Source organism: Hibiscus syriacus, unplaced genomic scaffold, assembly GCF_006381635.1.
Source record: "Hibiscus syriacus cultivar Baekdansim isolate YM2019G1 unplaced genomic scaffold, ASM638163v2 tig00000731_pilon, whole genome shotgun sequence".
NCBI lineage: Eukaryota > Viridiplantae > Streptophyta > Magnoliopsida > Malvales > Malvaceae > Hibiscus > Hibiscus syriacus.
The window spans coordinates 296,963-317,248 of record NW_024061815.1 but is presented as its reverse complement, the minus strand read 5'-3'; the positions used below and the strand labels follow the sequence as shown (position 1 = coordinate 317,248).

General features: G+C 35.0%; 1 protein-coding gene and 1 pseudogene across 1 annotated transcript; one reads left to right on the top strand and one right to left on the bottom strand.

Moving 5' to 3' along the window:
• The first annotated feature begins 641 nt into the window (after positions 1–641).
• On the top strand, positions 642–5,651 carry LOC120212400 (lipase-like PAD4). The gene is made up of 4 exons (XM_039210718.1): positions 642–652; positions 686–708; positions 822–1,158; positions 4,022–5,651. The coding sequence occupies exons 2-4, from the start codon at positions 689–691 to the stop codon at positions 5,546–5,548; spliced, it is 1,884 nt and encodes a 627-aa protein (XP_039066649.1). The 5' UTR covers positions 642–652; positions 686–688; the 3' UTR covers positions 5,549–5,651.
• On the bottom strand, positions 5,585–20,082 carry LOC120212411 (annotated as a pseudogene).
• Between the last annotated feature and the right edge of the window lie 204 nt (positions 20,083–20,286).

The following is a 20,286-nucleotide window of genomic DNA, read 5'->3' as shown; positions in this document are numbered from 1 at the left end:
TTGAAAACATTCTAAATTTGATATTTGAATTCCGTTTTTTATTGCGTTTATTTAACATTTTAATATTAAATTCTTATATATTGATATCTAATATAAATTTAATCACTATTATTATTATTATTATTATTATTATTATTATTATTATTATCTAAAAGTATGATTTATATAATTTTATAATGATTAATATAGTAAAAATAATAATAGATTGAATTCCAACATGATACTTTAAGATTATTCCATATCATCGCTTAAAAATATATATTTTAAAATTTTCATATGGTGATCCGACACAAAAAAAAAACTAGACAATTATCAAAACAATTAAAATTTCAGGTTCATATGTGAAATAAGAAAGGTTAATTCATTGAGTGATTCGTTTTCCCTTGAGGTTTCAGATTCAAGTAGTTATAATTGCATGTCATATGCGTGTTGTCAATAATGATTATAATGAGTAATTTAGAACAATTTGATCATTTAATGACTGTTTTATAATTTTCAAAATTTGAATGACTAAAATGAAAATTGAGTATAATTTAGTGACCTATAATATATTTTGCCGTAAAATAAATCACTTTGATTCGATTCGAATCGATGCAAGTTTACTGTAGAAACGAACATATTTAGTTGAGCACTACCGGGCAAGCAAGAAAGAGAGAACCCAAGGAAGCAAAAACAACTTTTCCGTAATATGGAAACCGAAGCTTCACGGTAAGTAACCCAACTTTTTTAATTTCTCTGAATTTTCCACTACAATTTCCAAATTTGACTTGAAATTTCTTTATTACCAAATCCAAACTGTGGAAATTAATTGGCGATCAAAGCGGCCAAAACAATTTCGAAACGAGCGAGACGCTGGCAACATTTCTTGCGTCGACGCCATTGTTGGAGGACGCTTGGAGGGTATGCAGTATAGCGAACACCAGCTTCCCGGGGGCTTACCTGGTCCAACAGATTGGAAGCGTGGCTTATATCGCGTTTTCCGGGACACAAATGAGTGCTGGATCGGATCAGAACTGCAGAAATCTGGTGGCTTTGAATGCCGAAGACGGTGGCCTCTTTGCTCAGCTTTATCGACATAGCGAAGCGGAGGAGCCCATCAAGGTGCATCATGGCATGTTAAAGCTTTTCTTATCGACGATTCCGAGTCTTCAAATCCAGGTTTGCTTTCTTTTTTTGCCTTTCGCTGCAATTATTGATTATAAAATTTCGTTTCTGTTTCCTTTCTTTATGCCTGAGGATTTAATTCATCTGATTGTTTCTTTCTTTTATTTAAATTCCAATACAAACCAAATCGATTCTAGCGTTGATCTGTAATTCTTTATATATGTATACTATAGGCATATACCCAGACCTCAGTTACCAGAAACTTAAACAAAACCAAATCGTTTTTTATTCAACTAATATCTAACCAAGCAAAAACCCAATTACAAGATTGATATGAGATGTGCTTTAGATTTTGGGGATTAATTAGATATTGTTCGGGAATCTGGTCAACAAAATTGTGAGACTCATGGTAATTTAATTAGAGTATATGGAAATTACCAAAGCTTATACACTATGAAATTGGGTTGGCTTGCTGAGCCTTGGTCAGTTATAACTAACCTAGCTGAAATGAAGATAAAATGATGATTCTAAGTTACCAGGGACCAGTGTTTGGTTCAGATGATAATAGTACAGTTTGGGGGCGTTATTAGTTTAATAACTCCTAAAAGTTCATTTATTAGACCAATAACTCACAAACTGTACACACAAGATAACCTTGCGTTCTACAAAATGTGTTTAATGAACCTCGTTTTTTTGTGCAGAACGCATCCTATGTGAATAGTTTGAAGGATATTTTTCTAAAAATTCTATTCGAGAAGGATTGGTCCAATAAATGAATTCATTTATTTTCAGAGGTTATTAAACTAATAACACCACAATTTTGGGTAGTGGGAAAAGGAGGTACCATCAAGCATTAAAAGTGGGAAACTTCATAATTGAGCACTCGATAAAACAATCAATGGAGTTGAACAAAAAATATCAGTGGGAAAATAGTTGTTGCATCTTTGAGGATTGAAGCTAATGGAAGGTGATATAATAATAATATAATAATGATGGGGAGGGCTGAGAAAGCTTCATTACTTAAATGTAACAATGTCTAAGCCCCAAAGAAGTCAAATAACATAGTATTTATTTTTATATTAGAACTCTTAATTGTGAAAGAGAATGAGATTTTTATATCAATTTCCAAAAGGCAGCTTGGTCAGACAACTTGTTTCTTCTTCTCCCTCACCAGCCTATTTATTTATTTGATGCAATTAAAAATACAAGAGAAGAACTCTAGAAGAAAAAGAGTTAGTTTGGTTCTAGAAAATATTTTTTATTTCTATTTTTTATTTTTGTTTTCAGAAAATAGTTTTCATTTTCAATTTTTAAAAATTTAAAAAATAAGTTTGGTTAATATAAATGAAAACTTGAATCCAAAAATTAAATAGTAAAATTTATTTGGTATCTAATTTTTAAAAATGAAAATGAATAAATAATTATTAAAAAATAAATTAGGCTATAGTTATTAGAAAAATCATTACATTAATTTAACATGTTAGTTATGATAAAAAAAATAAAATTAATAAAATTTTAGGGAAAAAATAGTATAGCCCCTAAAGGTTGTTGTCATGAAAAAATTAATCTAACCTTTTGAAGAACGATATAAAACATTGATTGTCATGATGCTTACATGACAGTTTATAAACTTACTTGATAATCTACAATATTAATGTGACAATGTATGATATTATTGTGTTTGTGTAAGATGGACGATGATGTGGTAGATGAACTTAGTTGATTTTTTGGCTAAGTTCGCAATTGATTTCTTTAAAAAGTTTGAAGAATTTTTATTTTAAAATATATTTAAATTAAAAATATAAAATATAAAAAAAATTATTAAGATATTTAATACATTAAACATAAAAATACTACAAAACTAAATTATTAAAAAAGTTCAAATTTTAAGGACTATATTAAGTGTAAAAAAGCTTAGGGACCATATTTGCAAAAGTTTGAGGATCTAAAATATCATAAAGTCAAAAAATTATTGTTAAGATGATTTGAACCCGTCTAGTTAAGTTAAAAATTTAGATCTCATGTTTCCTTATTTTTCAAAATTCTAAAATAATTTTAATGAAAATATTGAAAACATCTTTTTATATTTTTATATTTTCACTTATTTTTATTTTCTAAAAATTATTTTCTAATTTTACAACAAAACTTGTTTTTGTAAACGTTTTTATTTTTTAAGAAAACAAAAATAAAAATAGTTTATATTTTTAAAAATCAAATGGACCCTAGGTCCTTTCACTATGTGAAACTACAACGTAAACAATCAAATGATGAGACATCTTTAGGCCCCTCAATACTTTGGCTTTAATTCTCTTTCATTTTCTTTCCCTAATTAACGCGTCAATAATGGGATCTTCCTTTAAAATCTCCATAGCTTTTTGGGTGTACTTACTTGGTCTTAAAGATGGACTATTTAAGTCCAGATTCATACAATAAGTCATCAGTATAATCGACGGAGTCAGTGGTCCCGAGTGATGCCGGTAATTTCTTAGGAACAGATGCCATTCCCAATTATGTCTGGGGGTTCTTTTGTTTTGGGGTTTTGTCAAGGTTGGTTGGGTACTTGGGGGTCAACTCTAATCTTAAACCAACCCAACATGCTTTCTGCCAAAGAAATAAGTTCTATAAAAGAATTACCTTTTCAGATCTTTGAAGACGCTTTCATACCACTTTATCAATATTTCGTTCCCATTAAGTCTAATCCTGTCACCTGTATTTGTTCTTCTATTAAGTTCAAATTATTTTCTTTATTTAAAACATTGTAAATTTAGTCTTCGACGTTGTTATATTTAAAATTTTCATCCACGATGTTATATTTTAATGTTACAAAATGGCAGCATGGCATTTTCTATTAACTATTTGTTTATTATTGAAAGATGACCCAATTAAGAAAATTAATTAATTAGATATGGTGTTGCAGATAGCAGCGTTAATGGGAAAAGTGAAGTCAATTGTGATAACAGGCCAGTGCATAGGAGGAACAACTGCCTCTCTTTCAGCTCTATGGCTTCTCTGTCATCTGCTCCCCATGTCCATATCTCCTCCGATGTCGGTCCTGTGCATCACATTCGGCTCTCCATTGCTCGGAAACGAAGAGTTTCATCGATCGATTCTCCGCCAACGATGGGGCGGAAACTTTTGCCATGTTGTTTCCAAGCATGATCTCATGCCAAGACTGCTTTTTGCAGAGATTGTAAACCACATTCCTCGGATACAATCCCTGCTGCAGTTCTGGCACTGCTGCATGGCTTCTCCACACCTTTTTGTTGAGGGCCTTTCTTCTCAGCTACCCAGTGATGTAAAGGATACGCTTTTTCACTGTGTTTTAAAGGACTTGGAATTGATAGCACAAGCTGAAGACCCATCGGAGAGCTTGTTTTGGCCTTTCGGGAGCTATGTTTTCTGCTGCCAAGAGGGCGCCATTTGTGTAGAGAATGTTGCATCGGTTATTAAGATGATGTATCTGATGCTGGCGACTGGCTCACCAAGCCATAGCGTCGAGGATCATCTCAGGTATGGAGATTACGTCGCTAAAGTTTCTAAACAGCTTTTAAAGGCTAGAAACTTCAATGAAGAAGGGATGATACCTGATTCTAGCTATGAAGCCGGAGTATTTTTGGCCTTGCAGTCCTCGGACCTAACTGCCAAGGAACCAGTTGCAGTAAAGGCCAAGGAATGCCTACAAATGGCTCATCACAGTGATAAGCCAAGCCTGACTGCTGCCTATCTAGCGATAAAATTGTCGAAGATAGTACCATTTCGAGCTGAAATCGAGTGGTACAAAGCTTGTTGCGATGAGGCCGATGTTCAAATGGGCTATTATGATTTATTCAAGCTTAGGGGGGCCTCAAGAAGAGAGGCTAGAGTCAACATGAACCGCCATAGGCTTGCTCAGTTTTGGGATAGTGTAATCCACATGCTGGATAACAACAAGCTCCCTCATGATTTTGATAGGAGGGCAAAGTGGGTAAACGCTTCTCAATCCTACAAGCTTCTTGTTGAACCATTGGACATCGCGGATTATTACCGAAACGGTAAGCACATCGAACAAGGGCACTACATCGAGCATGGACGACAAAGGAGGTATGAGATTTTCGACAAGTGGTGGAGGGAGAGAAGCGATATGGAGGAAGAAAACAAGAGGAGCAAATTCGCGAGCTTGACACAAGATTCATGCTTTTGGGCTAAGGTAGAAGAAGCCAGGGAGTGGCTAGATAATGTGAGAAGTGAGAGGGATGTAATGAAGCGGCACCAGTTGTGGCAGAAGATGGACATGTTTGAAGAGTATGCAAGGAATTTGATAGAGAATAAGGAGGTGTCGAAGGATGTATTGGCAAAAAATTCGAGCTTTAGTCGATGGATGGAAGAATGGAAAGAAATGAAATCACAGGGGCAGCAAATCCCTCAGTTGTTCCCAGGTTTTGTGGATGGGGAGGTAGTTCCTTAGTCTGCTTTCTTATTTTCTTATTCATGTAGAACAAAAAGGTTTAATTTGTAAAATATATGTATGTAGAATGAGTGTTTGATGCTGTAGCTTTGGTTCTGGTTCATGATTTTAGTTGAATGAACCTGCATTTCAGCATAATTCAATCTGAGATGTTGAATTATCAATTCAACCCCAAAATCGTTCTAAACCAAAAGAGATAGACCTGCAGCTACAGCTACAATGAAATAATTAAATCAAATTATTTATTTACCACAAAATTCATTTGCGGAGGAAATTTATTATATGTCATAATTGAATTATTTATCTATCATAAAATTTATTTGGAGAATGGATACTTTACTCATGTTCAAGATATATAAGTAATATAAATATTAATAGTGGTTGAGAGACTGAACAAATAATTGAGAGATGTGGAAAGTGATTAAGAGATTTGGATGAGTGTATAATCGCCCCTCGAACGTTTTTATCTTTTTGTTATACCTATATATATATATATATATATATATATATTTCCTCCCAATTTCACACACACAAAAACATCTATTAGTGTGATTAGGACGAAATCTATTTTATAATAATTAGGACAAAATTAGTCTAAGAAAGTAATTCTACCACGATATTGCAATTTTATTTTATTTCTTATAATCAATTTATTTATTTAATAATCATATTTGTTTTGCAACAATAATAATTTTACAAAAACAGAGACCATAATTGTTCCTAGTTTTAATTTGTAAACTACATTCAAGCGTGTAGAATGATTCTTTGATGTGTTAGCTTCCGTGAACGTGCAAGAATTTCAGCCCAATTCATTCTAAGATGTTGATTATCATGAAAATATGATGGATCAAAACATGACAATATAGGAGGGGGAAATATTTGGATCTATTTATTAATCATCTTACATATACTACAACATTCTTGATATATATATAAGCAACACAATCCTTTGTCCCTCAAATTGATCTAACTATGTGTATCAATAATTAATAAAAAAAATTGGTGAAAATAAGCTTTAGTTACTTTACCTTCCCTAATCAGTTTATCACAGAGCAGGGATACTGAGAGAGCCAGTGTTGAGTACTCTTGGCAAAATCTGTAGTATGGAAAGATTTAAAAGAAGTAAACATGAGACACTACAAAATGCAAAGATCAAAAGCACAAAACTAAGCAAGAGTTTAAACTTCAAAAACAGTACCTACCCCAATCGAGCATTTATTTTCAATGATACAAAATCATCGGCACGGGTCTTGCCGACATTCACAATTGCAGTGGAGGCACCTGCCTCGTGAGCAGCCCTGTCAAACTCAAATACCATTAGCTGCAGATCAAACCCTCTTTCAAAAACATGGAAATAAGTAAAGCCATGTAATGTCCATTGAAACTCGAAATACTTGAAACAAGGGAAAGTTGCTATTTCAGAATCCTGAAACTAAAATAACGAACTTGATACTGGTTGCGGCAAGAAAACTTTAAGTAATTATAACTGAACCAAATATTTCAGAAACACCGGTAATCAACACTTTTGGATGTGAATTGTGAAGTAAAATTTATCACTTAAAACATATACCTGACGAGTCGGAAAGCAGACATGGTCATCAAAGATGATCCAAATGCAAGGAAAGCATCACACTCCTGCAACTTCCATGGCCTTATCAGCTCTTTCCTTGGGCACATTGTCACCAAAGAAGACAACCTTGATTTTTTTTTAAAAAAACAACAAAAACATTAAGAGTGTTCGTATTTCATTTAGAAACTACTCAACCCAAATAAGTCTCAAACTAGATGGACCAAATGCATGACAAAATTCATCGTCATTTTCTTTTAAATGTGTAATTACAAAATGTCAAAAACTAACAGCAACACGGCTGAGGCGAAATACCAATATGAGCAAAATTTGGGAAATTAAAGAGTAGCTTCCTCCAACAATTAGAACACATCAAAAAGAGTAAATCAAATAGAAAAGGAAAGGTATTTTCACATAGGAATAGATATTATACCTATGCAATAATTCAAAAATGAATATCAACTAAATCGGTTAGCCTGTGGGTAAATCCAAAAGATGCACAAATTAACATTTCTATACCACAATAATAGAACAAAGATATATATATATATATCAAACTACTTGCAACTATCTGAAAATATCGTAGGAATATACGTGCCAGGAAATAGATTAAATTAGGAATGCTCTTAATAGAATTCTGTGAATATTTCTTGTAGTTACAATCCCTTACTTTAAGGGATTATATCTTTCCCTAGAATTAGTTTCTTTCCTAACTTAAAGTTTCCTAAGTCAGAGATATAACTTCTATATAAATATGTAACAAATCCTATTGATTATATAATATAAAATAAGAGAGAATTACTTTGATTTCTCACATGGTATCAGATTAGGTTTCGACCATTCTAAATCCTAATCGATGGCCAATAATCCTTCCTCTTCCTCCTCCTCAGATTATTCTGATGACCTTCATGAATCCTCCAATAAGAAGGGAAAGCCTTGGTGTGATCACTTCAAGAAACCAGACCACTCCAAAGAAAAGTGCTGGAAGCTTCATGGCTACAGCAACTCAATCCACCTCAGCTTCTGCCACTATTGTTTCTACTTTCACCAAGGAACAAACTGCAAATCTTCAGAGGATGTTTAGTCAATTAGCAGGGCCTCGAGCAGGTAATCTAGGCATGGCTGAACTAGTAGGTAAAACTTTTCCTACAACCCTTCTTTCTCAACAATTGAACCCCACTTGGGTTCTTGACTCCGGGACTTCAGATCACATGACTGATAACAGGACATTGTTTAAAACTTTTTCAGCTACATTTGGTAGGGCTATTTTTTTTTTTGATAGAAGATGAGGCCTCATAAAAACCTCCTTTTTACCCTCCATGTTATGAAAGTAACATGAAGGGTAATGAAAGGAGGAAAAGAGCACCTATAATTTTATTAAACAGAAGAAAAGTACATTACCCACTCTTACAACAAAATAAACCTTCCCAGAAAGCATAAGACTTAAAAACCACTATCAGCTGGAAAGCGTAGACACAAATTACATAATACTGAGAACAAAAACCTGCAGAAACAAAATGAAACATCCACTCCAACTCCTCAAATACAAAGGCAGCTAAATTTGGTAGGGCTATTAAAACTGCAGATGGTTCCCTTTCCCAAATTCATGGACATGGTTCTATCTCTCTCAAAAGAATCTGCTCCTTGATAATGTCCTTTTTGTACCTAATCTTGCTTGCAACCTCATATCTGTCAGTAAACTTTCGAAGGATTTAAATTGTGCTATCAATTTTAATGAATCTGGTTGTACTTTGCAGGCACTGGACATGAATAAGACAATTGGCAATGCTAGCTTGCACAATGGCATCTATATCCTAAATGGCCCTCCTTCAGCTTTTGAACAGACACCTCCCACTTCTTTCACAACCTTAGAAAAAATTGATACTGTTTTGTTATGGCATTTTAGGTTAGGCCATCCTAGTTTTCAATATCTAGCAAAGTTCTATCCTTCTCTTTTTATTAATAAAAAGCCACATTTGTTTAAATGTCATATTTGTTCTATTGCTAAACATACCAAAGCATCCTATTCACCATCTAAATATAAGCCTTCACGCCCTTTTTCTTTGATCTATAGTGACATTTGAGGCCCTTCTAGAGTGAAGAATGCTAATGGTTGTAAGTGGTTCATTACATTTATCAATGAACATAGTAAGCTAACTTGGACTTATTTAATGAGAGACAAATCTGAAACTTCTATCATATTTAAGAGATTTTATACCATAGTTGACACCCAATTTCAATTCAACTTTTTCATTCAGATAATGACAGTGAATTCTTTGCTATATCGTTGGGTGATTTTTTCAAAACCAAAGGAATAGTTCAAATCAGTTCTTGTGTTGACACTCCACAGCAAAATCGTATTGCCGAGAGGAAAAATAGACACCTTCTTGATGTTTCCCGTTCTCTTCTCCTCACCAACAATGTTCCAACCTACTTGTGGGGAGAGGCCTTGTTAACCACCACATATTTGATAAACCGTATGCCTATTAAGGTTTTGAATTTCCATACTCCTCAATCCATTTTCTTGGAGAGCTACCCCCAATTCAAGGCCATTTTTTCTATTTTACCTCTTAAAGTTTTTGGCTGCATTGTTTTTATCCATAATTCTGCTCCTAATAGGTCCAAGTTCGATCCTAGATCCCTAAAATGCGTTCTGATAGGGTATTCTTCACTAAAGAAGGGTTATAAATGCTATCATCCACCTTCTAAACGATTTTATGTCACTATGGATCTCACATTTTTTTAGCAGGACCCCTATTTTCCTAAAGCTGAAATTCAAGGGGACACATAGAATGATTTTCAGCCTTATCATCAACATCAGGTAACCTCTCCTAATTTTTCACTACCTTCAGATTTGTCACCTTTAAATCCACCTTTGTTACCTATACCTACCGCTTTTCCATCCATACCTTCAGATTCTTCTACACCTACTCCTAATAACCATACTGATACTTCCAAAACTACACCTCCTAAGCAGCTTCTGGTTTACACAAGAAAAAAGAAAACTATACCTGAGGCTATTCTACAATCTGACACTTGCCGAGAGTTGGATTTAGGTCCAGCTGCCAATGTGGAAGAAAAAAGAAATGAGTACTGTATGTTCATTTCTCCTAATCTTAGTGTTTTCCTATTGCCATTAGAAAAGGAGTAAGGCAATGCACTAAACGCCCTATTCAAAGATTTGCTGGTTACAACTCTTTATTGTCTTCTTTCTAAGCCTTTACAGCTAGCTTGAATAAAGAACAAATCCCCTCAAATATTGATGAAGCATTAAAGGATCCTAAATGGACAAGGGTTGTTGAAGAGGAAATCAGTGCACTCGAGAAGGATGCTACATGAACTATAACAGACCTTCCACAAGGTAAAAAACCTGTTGGTTGTAAATGGATCTTTGCTGTGAAATATAATTCTAATGACAGTGTATAGAGATACAAAGCAAGACTAGTGGCTAAAGGATATAGACAAACCTATGGGGTAGATTTTACAGAGACTTTTGCTCCAGTGGCTAAACTCAATACAGTTCGGGTACTACTAAGTCTTGTTGTCAACCATGACTGGAAACTACATCAACTTGATGTTAAAAATGCCTTTCTCAATGGCAAACTCGAGGAGGAGGTCTATATGAAGGTACCACCTGGTTTGGAGTCTATTGAAGGAAATCTAAAAGTGTGCAAGCTTAATAAGTCCTATATGGGCTAAAACAGTCCCATAGGGCCTGGTTTGAAAGGTTCACCAAAGTAATCCTAAGAAATGGCTATAGGCAGTCCCTTGCCGATCATACAGTCTTCATCAAGAAAAATTCCAGGAATAGAAAAGCTATCCTAATTGTGTACGTGGATGACATAATCCTAACTGGAGATGATGACGAGGAAATTAATAGTTTAAAAACACTCCTAAACAAGGAATTTGAAACTAAGGACTTAGGAAAGTTGAGATACTTCCTAGGTATGGAGGTTGCAAGATCTAAAGAGGGGCTTGTGATCAACCAAAGAAAGTATGTTCTTGACTTACTCAATGAAGTAAGTTTTTTAGGGTGTAAGCCAGCAGATACACCAATGGAAGCCAGCCTGAAATTCAACAAGGAGGCAACAAGCTTCTTAGCAAATAAAGATAAATTTCAAAGGTTAGTGTGAAAGCTAATCTACTTGTCATTAACCAGGCCGGAAATAGTTTTTTCAGTAAATGTAATTAGTAAACACATGGCTAATCTTAATGAAGAACACATGGCAGCAGCTAACAGGATCCTGAAGTACTTGAAGAAAACTCCTAGACATGGTTTAATGTTCAAAAAGTCACAAGACAGATCTGTGAAAGTCTTTACAGACTCTAGCTAGGCAAGGGACTTACAAAAAAGAGATCTACTAGTGGCTATTGCACATTTGTATGGGGAAACCTTGTTACTTGGAGAATTAAGAAACAATCAGTTGTTTCGAGAAGTAGTGCTGAGGCAGAATTTAGAGCCTTGGCATTGGGAATGTGTGAAGGAATCTGGATACTTAAGCTGCTAAAAGAATTATACCCTAAACAAGAAGACAGTTTTGAAGCTCTTTGTGACAATCAATTTGCAATTCAGATAGCCAAAAATCCAATTGAACATGATAGAACAAAACATGTCGAAATTGATAGGCACTTCCTTTCAGAGAAAGTAAACAAAGGGATATTTGCTCTATCTTACATCCCTTCAGAAGGATAGTTAACAGACATATTTACAAAGGCCTTATCAAAACATGTATTTGACAATTTTGTATCCAAGCTGGGATTATACATTGTATATTCTTCAGCTTGGGGAGTGTAAGAATATACGTACAAGGAAATAGATTAAATTAGGAATGCTCTTAATAGGATTTTGTGAATATTTCTTGTAGTTACAATCCCTACTTTAAGGGATTATATCTTTCCTATAATTTTTTTTTGATAAGAATGACAGGCCTCCTTAAAAACCTCCTTCTTGATTAAAGGAGGAAAAGAGTGCCTTAGAAACTTTATTACTCCTCAGAAATTACATAAGATTTAACATAAACACCATAATGAAAAAACGAAACAGACTAAGCTACTCAACAGACAACCAAAAACCTAAAGCTCAAACGATACAACGCACTGGAATCGACTAAACATCAACCAATTCCCATCTTTGCTAAACTATCAGCCTCCCCATTACACACCCTTGGAATCAATCTAATTGAGTGCACCCTGTCCGAGATAAAAGATGAAATCTCTTTAACTAATGGGAGGATAAAAACAGGGGCCAAAGCTGGGGTATGGACCCATTCCACAGTCGACTTACAGTCACTTTCCACAATCAACCTTCCAACATTAACCCAACAAGAAGACATATAGATTTCAATGCCTCTCTTAATAGCCTTTAACTCAGCAACCGGCGGGGGACCCTGGCCTACATTTTCTGAAAAAGTCAGAAGGGAGTTGCTATTCCAGTCTCTCAAAATACCTCCTATACCTCCATTTGAGCCATCAAGTCTAACAGCTCCATCGACATTCATCTTTAAAAATCCATAGGGGTGGAATCCAGCGAGAAACCTGAAAATTGTTAAGGTTGAGAGCTTTAATACCATCTGCAAGAGATGGATCACCATCAGCACATCCTCCTGAATAGGAAACTTAGGATACTTGGCTAGAAACCATTTAGATAACCTGAATCTAGCAATAAAAACTGAGACATCCTATCCAAGGGGGAACCTTCGAACACCATCGCATTCCTAGCTTTCCAAATCGACCAAAATACTACTCCCGGGATAAATTTCCAAATCAACGATTTCCCCTCAGTTCACCCCAAGAACATAGCAAAGAAGGTGGATCCTTTGGAAGGACTAAGGCTATATCCCAAAAGCTTGCTATCTTGTTCCAAAGTTCCCAAACAACATCACACGAAATAAATAAATGCTGAACTGATTCCACCTGTTTTTTACAAAACGGACATAGAATTTCATCCCCTAGCTGCAAACCTCTTTTCACCAACTCCTCTCACTGCCACTTTCTGATGAGCTAGCTGCCACATGAAGACTTCTACACGAGGAGGAGATAAACCCTGCCACACCCCTTTTACCCATAAATCGGACCCCTAGACACCTTGCCGAGTTCCTTTCTACAAGATTTCACAGAAAACAGTCCATCCCCGCTTGCAGACCAAGAAAGAAAGTCTTCAACTGAATCAGTCAGTTTAAAGTCCTTCAGTTTTGTCATTAAATCCAGCCACTGATCCAACTCCCAGTCACACAAATTCCTTCTGGTTTCGATGTTCCACACCCAACCGTTCGAATCTGAACTTCCAAACTCAGCGACCATACCCCATTTATTTGTAGACAACACATACATTCTAGGGAAAAGATTTTTTAAAGGAGACTCATCAGCCCATGAATCCGTCCAAAATGCAATAGACTTTCCATTTCCCAGTTTCAACTTGGAGTTTGATCTGATACGTTCACCCTCCGAGTCGCTCTTCAGGAAATTGTTGGCAATCCCTCTCCAAATCCAAGAAGATTTGGGCGAAAAAACCTTGCTAATAGACATGGAATTACTACTTACCTTGTGCCTGCAACATAACACACTTTTCCACAAAGTATTTTTTCATTGGCGAACTTCCACACCCATTTTCCCAAAAGAGCCCGATTAGATAGGTTCACATCAAGAACACCAAGGCCACCAGATTTTAGAGGCTTGCAGACTGATTTCCAATTAACCCAGTGTATCTTCCTTTTTTCCTCATTATCCCCCCATAGGAAACTGGCCATTAATGAATTGAGCTTCTTACCAATTTTACAAGGCATTCTAAAAAGAGATAAGAAGAATATTGGTAGGGATGTTAACACCGACTTCAATAAAACTGTCCTGCCAGCCAATGAGAGACAATTAGCTTTCCAGCCGGCTAGTTTGGAACTAAAATTCTTGAAAACTGGATCCCATAAGGCTTTTGAGTTTTTCTTAGCACCTAGAGGAAGTCCCAAGTAATCTGTTGGAAGGGAATCAATAGAACAGCCCACCGAAGATGCCCATTCTGATAAAACTTCCTCTTCCACATTAATACCAAATAGCTTACTCTTAGCTAGATTAAGATGCAACCCTGTCATAACACTAAAAATCCTCAATCCTCTCTTGACATTTTTAATCTGGGAGAGAGATGCTTGACAGGAGATGATCAAGTCATCGGCAAATTGTAGATGTGACAATCGAACAGAATTTTCAGATTCCCCAATAACAAAGCCTTGAAACAGACCCCTGTCCACTGCTTTAGATATCATCAAATTAAGCAGCTCGCCTACAATGTTAAACAGTAGCAGATAAACTGCACTCTTGCCTAAGTCCTTTGGCCATGGGAAACTCTTCCGATGGAGACCCATTTACGAGAACCGAGATTGAAGCTGTTGAAATACACTGAGATATCCACGACAACCATCTCTTACCAAAACCCATCTCTGACATTACTCTGATTAAAATTGGCCATTCCACGGAATCATAAGCCTTACGAAAATCTACTTTGAAGACAACCCCTTTTAACCCTTTTTTCCTCCAGTAATCAATCCCTTCGTTTGCTATAAAAGCACAATCCAGCAACTGTCTCCCCGGTATAAAAGCAAACTGAGAGTGACTAATAATATCACTAACACAACAACTCAGTCTCTTCGATAGAACTTTTAAAGGATCTTTCCTATAATTAGTTTCTTTCTTAACTTTAAGTTTCCTAAGATGGTGATATAGCTTGTATATAAATATGTAACAAATCCTATTGATTATATAATATAAAATAATAGAGAATTACTCTGGTTTTTCACAAATATAAAAGTTAAAGCCAGCTAAAGATGATCCTCTTCACCAAAATTACCAAGATCCGTTGAAGGGACATTTTTCCTTTCAGTTAAAGAACATTCAAGCTGCATTTTAGATCCTAAAAGTATGTATGGGCAGGAAAAGTATAGGCACATGTGTACAAAGAAAATGACAAAAAGATAAAGAAGCTCTAGACATTACAATTCAGTTATCTGTACTAGATAAAACCAAAAATCTTAATGCAAACAACTTAATTTAACACAAAACCATTGTCTATAAAAACACTACGCCGAGAAACTTGCCTACTAGGCATAATTTCTTGTTCATCTCAATAGTTTTAAAGCCTATATATCTACACAAATAATAAAGCCTATGATTGATATGATTGATAAGATATTGTTGGGAATTTGTGATCGAAGACATAATCATCACGAGATCACGACAAAATAAATTCGAGCTCACTAGCCTGCGGTCACGATCCCCAAATGATAAATATCACCCCACTAAAACCCTCCTCAAAATAACAAATAACATGCAACTTTTGCAAAAATAGAGCTACAAACATCTTTACCTAGAAAATCCCCTATTGTTACATCTATCTCTACCTTTTACTTCTAAAAGCTAAACCATGTTCCATATTTATAGAACTATTAATCACCAAGAAATCTCATTCGCTGAGATTTCCTACTTATTAAGAATATCTACTACATCAAATAAACTTAGCTATCAAGTAATTTCTAGCAAACAGAAATAAATTAAAATCTAAACTAAATCTTTTCAGTTAGAATGAGTCAATTCCTAACATATATCAAATGTTAAATGACACCCAACTTAGTTGATAAAATTACTAAAAATAATTTTAAGTAACAATAATTTTAACAAAATAAGGGAATTGATTGTATTTTGATGTTTATCTAAAAGAACATTTTAAAATTTTACAAAACTTACCTACTTTTAATTAAAAAATTGCATACTTCTCATAGACGTAACTTCATTGTTAAAAGAACTGAAGCATACTAGATTCCTCGATATTTGTGCCACAGTCATACAAAACATCATTACCATGAATGCTTGGGACTACATTCATGGTTTCAAGAAGTCTTTTTAAGTTACAAACACATTTTGAACCTCTTAATGCTTAAAATCAAATACTGAATATTCATTATGTTCTACATTCATAACTGCCGTAAGTTTTTGAAAATAAAAATAAAACAGGATGTTTAGGGAATAGGAAATATAAGCATCATCACACTCAAAGCACTCTACATGCCAATTATTCATAAAGAAATGTACTATGAAACCAATGAAAGTATCTTACATCAGGTTTTAGGATCCCATTGCATTTCTGGCAAGTGGGGATGTGGAAATCTCCTCCCAAAATTTCTCGTTGATCTCAATGTCGCCATCAGGTCTTGCTTCATGCCAAAGCTCTTATCTGAACCAGGGCTTCCATAGTCTAAGCTTTCAATTGCTGCTGCCCACTGAAATAGGAAAAATTCATTGCCTATTCCAGAAACGAAAGTTGAATTGCATTGCACTCAGAGGTACAACCAAAGGGTAAGGGATTCTACGGGAAATAGCATTCAATTTCTCAGTAAAAAAATATAAAATGCACTGGGAATCCTGCATCTTAGCATAAAGTATCATTCAGTCCATAAACTTTCAATCAGTTTTATAATTTGTTCCTTTAGATAGTTTGGTTAAAAATGGACTAGAATTGAAAGAGTAACTTGCAGGTCACTCACTTTGGTCAACCATGTTATCAATTGAGTATAAATGAAAGCACATAATGTATGACTTCAGTTAATCAGAACTTCCAATACTTAAGATAGGAATCCAAAAACAAAATACATATAAGGTCAATTATTCGGAGTTCCCAAACTTTCTAGTGTATTACAATACTCATGGACAGCGAGTATAAGATGATTGATGGCATTGCTAAGGGTGATTTAATCTAGAAGACTAACCTTTGGATTAAGGACCTTCACTTCATCTTGAAATAAATATCGACAGAAGGAAAAACCACAATCTAAGCAAATCAGACTATAAACGGTCCCATGCAATTCAAGTGGGTTGCTCCCAGCACCATGATGCAGCCTGAAACATAATCTTGGTAATTTAAGCCATCACACTTGTGAATAAGAGATGAAGTAAAATAGTTTCTTACCTGTCAACATTCTGTGTTATCATAAAATTTATTCGTCCGGCTTGCTCTAGAGATGCTAAAGCAAAATGTGCAGCACCAGGTTGCTGCAGTAAACCGCTCCAGCCAGCATAGCTCCTTGCCCAGTAGCTCCTACGGGCACGTTGAACATACAAACTCCTAGGGAAAAGAAAATTGGAAATAGCTAGAAATTGAAATACGGGCATCATTTATATAAAACCACTTGAAGAAACCAATTGATAGTGAATTACTGCATAGATTTGGTTTTCTTCACTTGGGCGTTACACATGTCAATAAATTTGGTTTTCCGCATTTAGTAATGACATCAATTATAAGGAAAGATCAGAAGTTACTTTTAAGCAAACAAGTATCAAAATTCTTCAATTCTTTAGCCGATTAGCATATTAACTAGACTCTTGGTGTTTATTTGTTCAGTACTCACAAGCATGCCTGCACATCACCTGATGGGTTATTGGCTTGAAACCAGTACTATAAGCTCCATTTGGGCTGCAAAAGAAAAGAAACTTGTTATTGAGAATAAATAAGAAACAAAATAAACATTGGCCATTGGAATGGAAGAAACTAGGGAAATCAGAACTGCATAGAATTTTTGGTGTGAACGATCTTGAAAGGATCTGAACCATGTATAGTTTAGAACCTATCAGACTGGTGACAGAGCCAAAGAGGAAATAAAATGTAAAGGTCTGAACAAATAATTACCAAGTATACCAGTACTAAACGAGGAGGTCTTCATAGGAGTTACTAGTTATTGATTTCTAAAGAGGATTTTTAATTTGTCTCATTTTCTTAAGAATGGGTATTTTCAAGGACCTGCATTTCTGGTTCATTTCTGATGCATGATAAGAAATCAGAAAGAAATGATCGCAGCGAAAAACAGTTGACTGAAAGCATTAACATTTCAAAACTTAATTTTGGAAATGTTATGGTTCAAAAGCTTGCAAAAAAGTTGCATTGCTGTTTGCTAGTGTTTCTTGTTTCCTCAATTAGTTCCACAAAAGAATCATCTTATACTTCTTTTTTATAATTTCAAAAAAAAAAGCATTTGAAATTCATTATAATTTACAAATATCAAGATCATGAAAAAAAACAGGTAACAGAGAATGACCAATCAACAGGAACATCTGCCAACCATAAACCCATAATGCAATGCCACTTGGAGGAAGCAAACTGAAGATTGAAGAACAACTAAAGAATAAATACTTAATGATCTACAACTCTTTACCTGCTTTTTATTCCTACACGTAAAACATTTATAGAAAAACTAAGAATATTAAAAAAAATTTACTAAGCTAAACTTTTGTATCAAATTCAATCTATAAGTTATGATGTGCTGGAACCTGAGGAAAGTTGCCTGACGCTAGATGTCAAGTACTGATATTGCAAGAAAAAAGTTCATAACATTACAAGTCCTACTGAAAACAAGATGAACAAGAGAGAGAACCTCTATAATCAGGAATTCCACATTCAGTGCTAATTCCTGCTCCAGTCAATACCACGAGCTTGATGCTGCATAATACAAATAGCTGTCAAATATTTATTGCATTCAAATTAATTTACATCTTTTATTATGTGGCTAAAAAAGAAAGCAATATGCAACACCAAGTACAAGAATAACCTTTGATCAATGAGCTGATACAAGTGATTTACGTCTTCAGCACTGGGAGGATCTGCTTGGGGAACCATCTTCTTGTCTTTCAAAAAGTTTGTAGGTGCTTGTGGCTCTCTAACTGGCACCCCAGGGACTGATATCCGACATGATGTCTGTACAAACTTTACAGAGTCTTGAGAGAATGTTATATTTTCTTTTCCGAAATTTGCAACCTGAAAGAATGCATTTACAGAACATGGTGACAATTATGCAAGCCACACTTACGGAATGATGACGAAGGAAACATGCTATGCGATGTATAAGTCTAAAAGAACAACTGCCTATCAAAAAACTTCGAAGCACCTCAGGTCTACTTGTAGAAGGCTGCAAGATGAACATACACAACGTTACATTTAAGAGCTCCTATCGGAAGTAGAAAACAAACACAATAGCAGGGGACCACATAACACGAGGTTCAAATGTGCAAGTTTATATGATGAGAATGGTCACTTGGTTAGAGTAAGAATATTATGAATTCAAACCCAGCTTCAGTAATCTACCGGCAATTGAAATGTTCTTGATGTGGAGGGTTGTAGTAGAAAAACATGGTGTTTTTTTGGACATCAAGCTCCCCTCCTATCATTATTAAGATATGCGTACCTTAGTCTCGCCACAGCTCAAGCTCATTGCACTAATTTTATAATCAACAATCGTTTATGTACATAGGCTAACCTTCTGACTTAATTAGCAGGCTTTTCATAATACGCTTTCTATACTAGTGGACAGAAAATTGACTGAAGATGAAATCAACAATATGTTTACATAAATGTGGCCATTAATTAACTTAAAATTGAGTTTCCAAGTTCGATCTAAGGAAGAAAATTAAATACATAGAAATGATTAAATCCTGATTCAACGATAGAAGCAGCAGCAACAACAACAAAGAATCTGCAATAGATGGGGGAGGCTTAATTTCTTGGGATAGAAAATTTCCGAAAAGAAAAAGAGGAGAATTGAAGATTGAATACAAGAAATTGAAGCATAAAAATGTAGAAGTAAGCGCAGGTAAAGGAAGGAAGCTTACAGAGAAAAAGGGAGGAGAAAGGCATGTCAAAGGCAAACGCATACGAGAGAGCATGGTCTTCGAAATTGAAGTTTCTTTTTTATTCAATAAAGAAACAAAGTGGAAAAGGGAGGAGTTTGGCAGTTGTCCTCCCTCAAATGCGATATGAAACAATGGTGGTTGGTGTCCTCGTCTGCAACCTTTTGTTTTCTTTTTGCACCAAATTTGTCTATTCCATATACCTCCACGTCTCCACTTTCTCCTTTCTCATCTCTCCCCGTCTACACACGTACATACACGATGTGGTTATATTTTATCAAATCTTACATTTTATTTTTAATACTTTAAAAGGTTATGTTTCCATCATTATCTTTTTATATAAATAATTTCATTACCTAAAAAAAGCAAAACTGTTACAAAATAACAATATCATTCGAAACAACTTTATCTCATCCATCCTGCCTTAATTAAGACACATCACCTACAAACAATCAAACAGATAACAAGTTACCTGACAAACAATAATAAACTCCTAAGAATCAATTCAAGCTATACC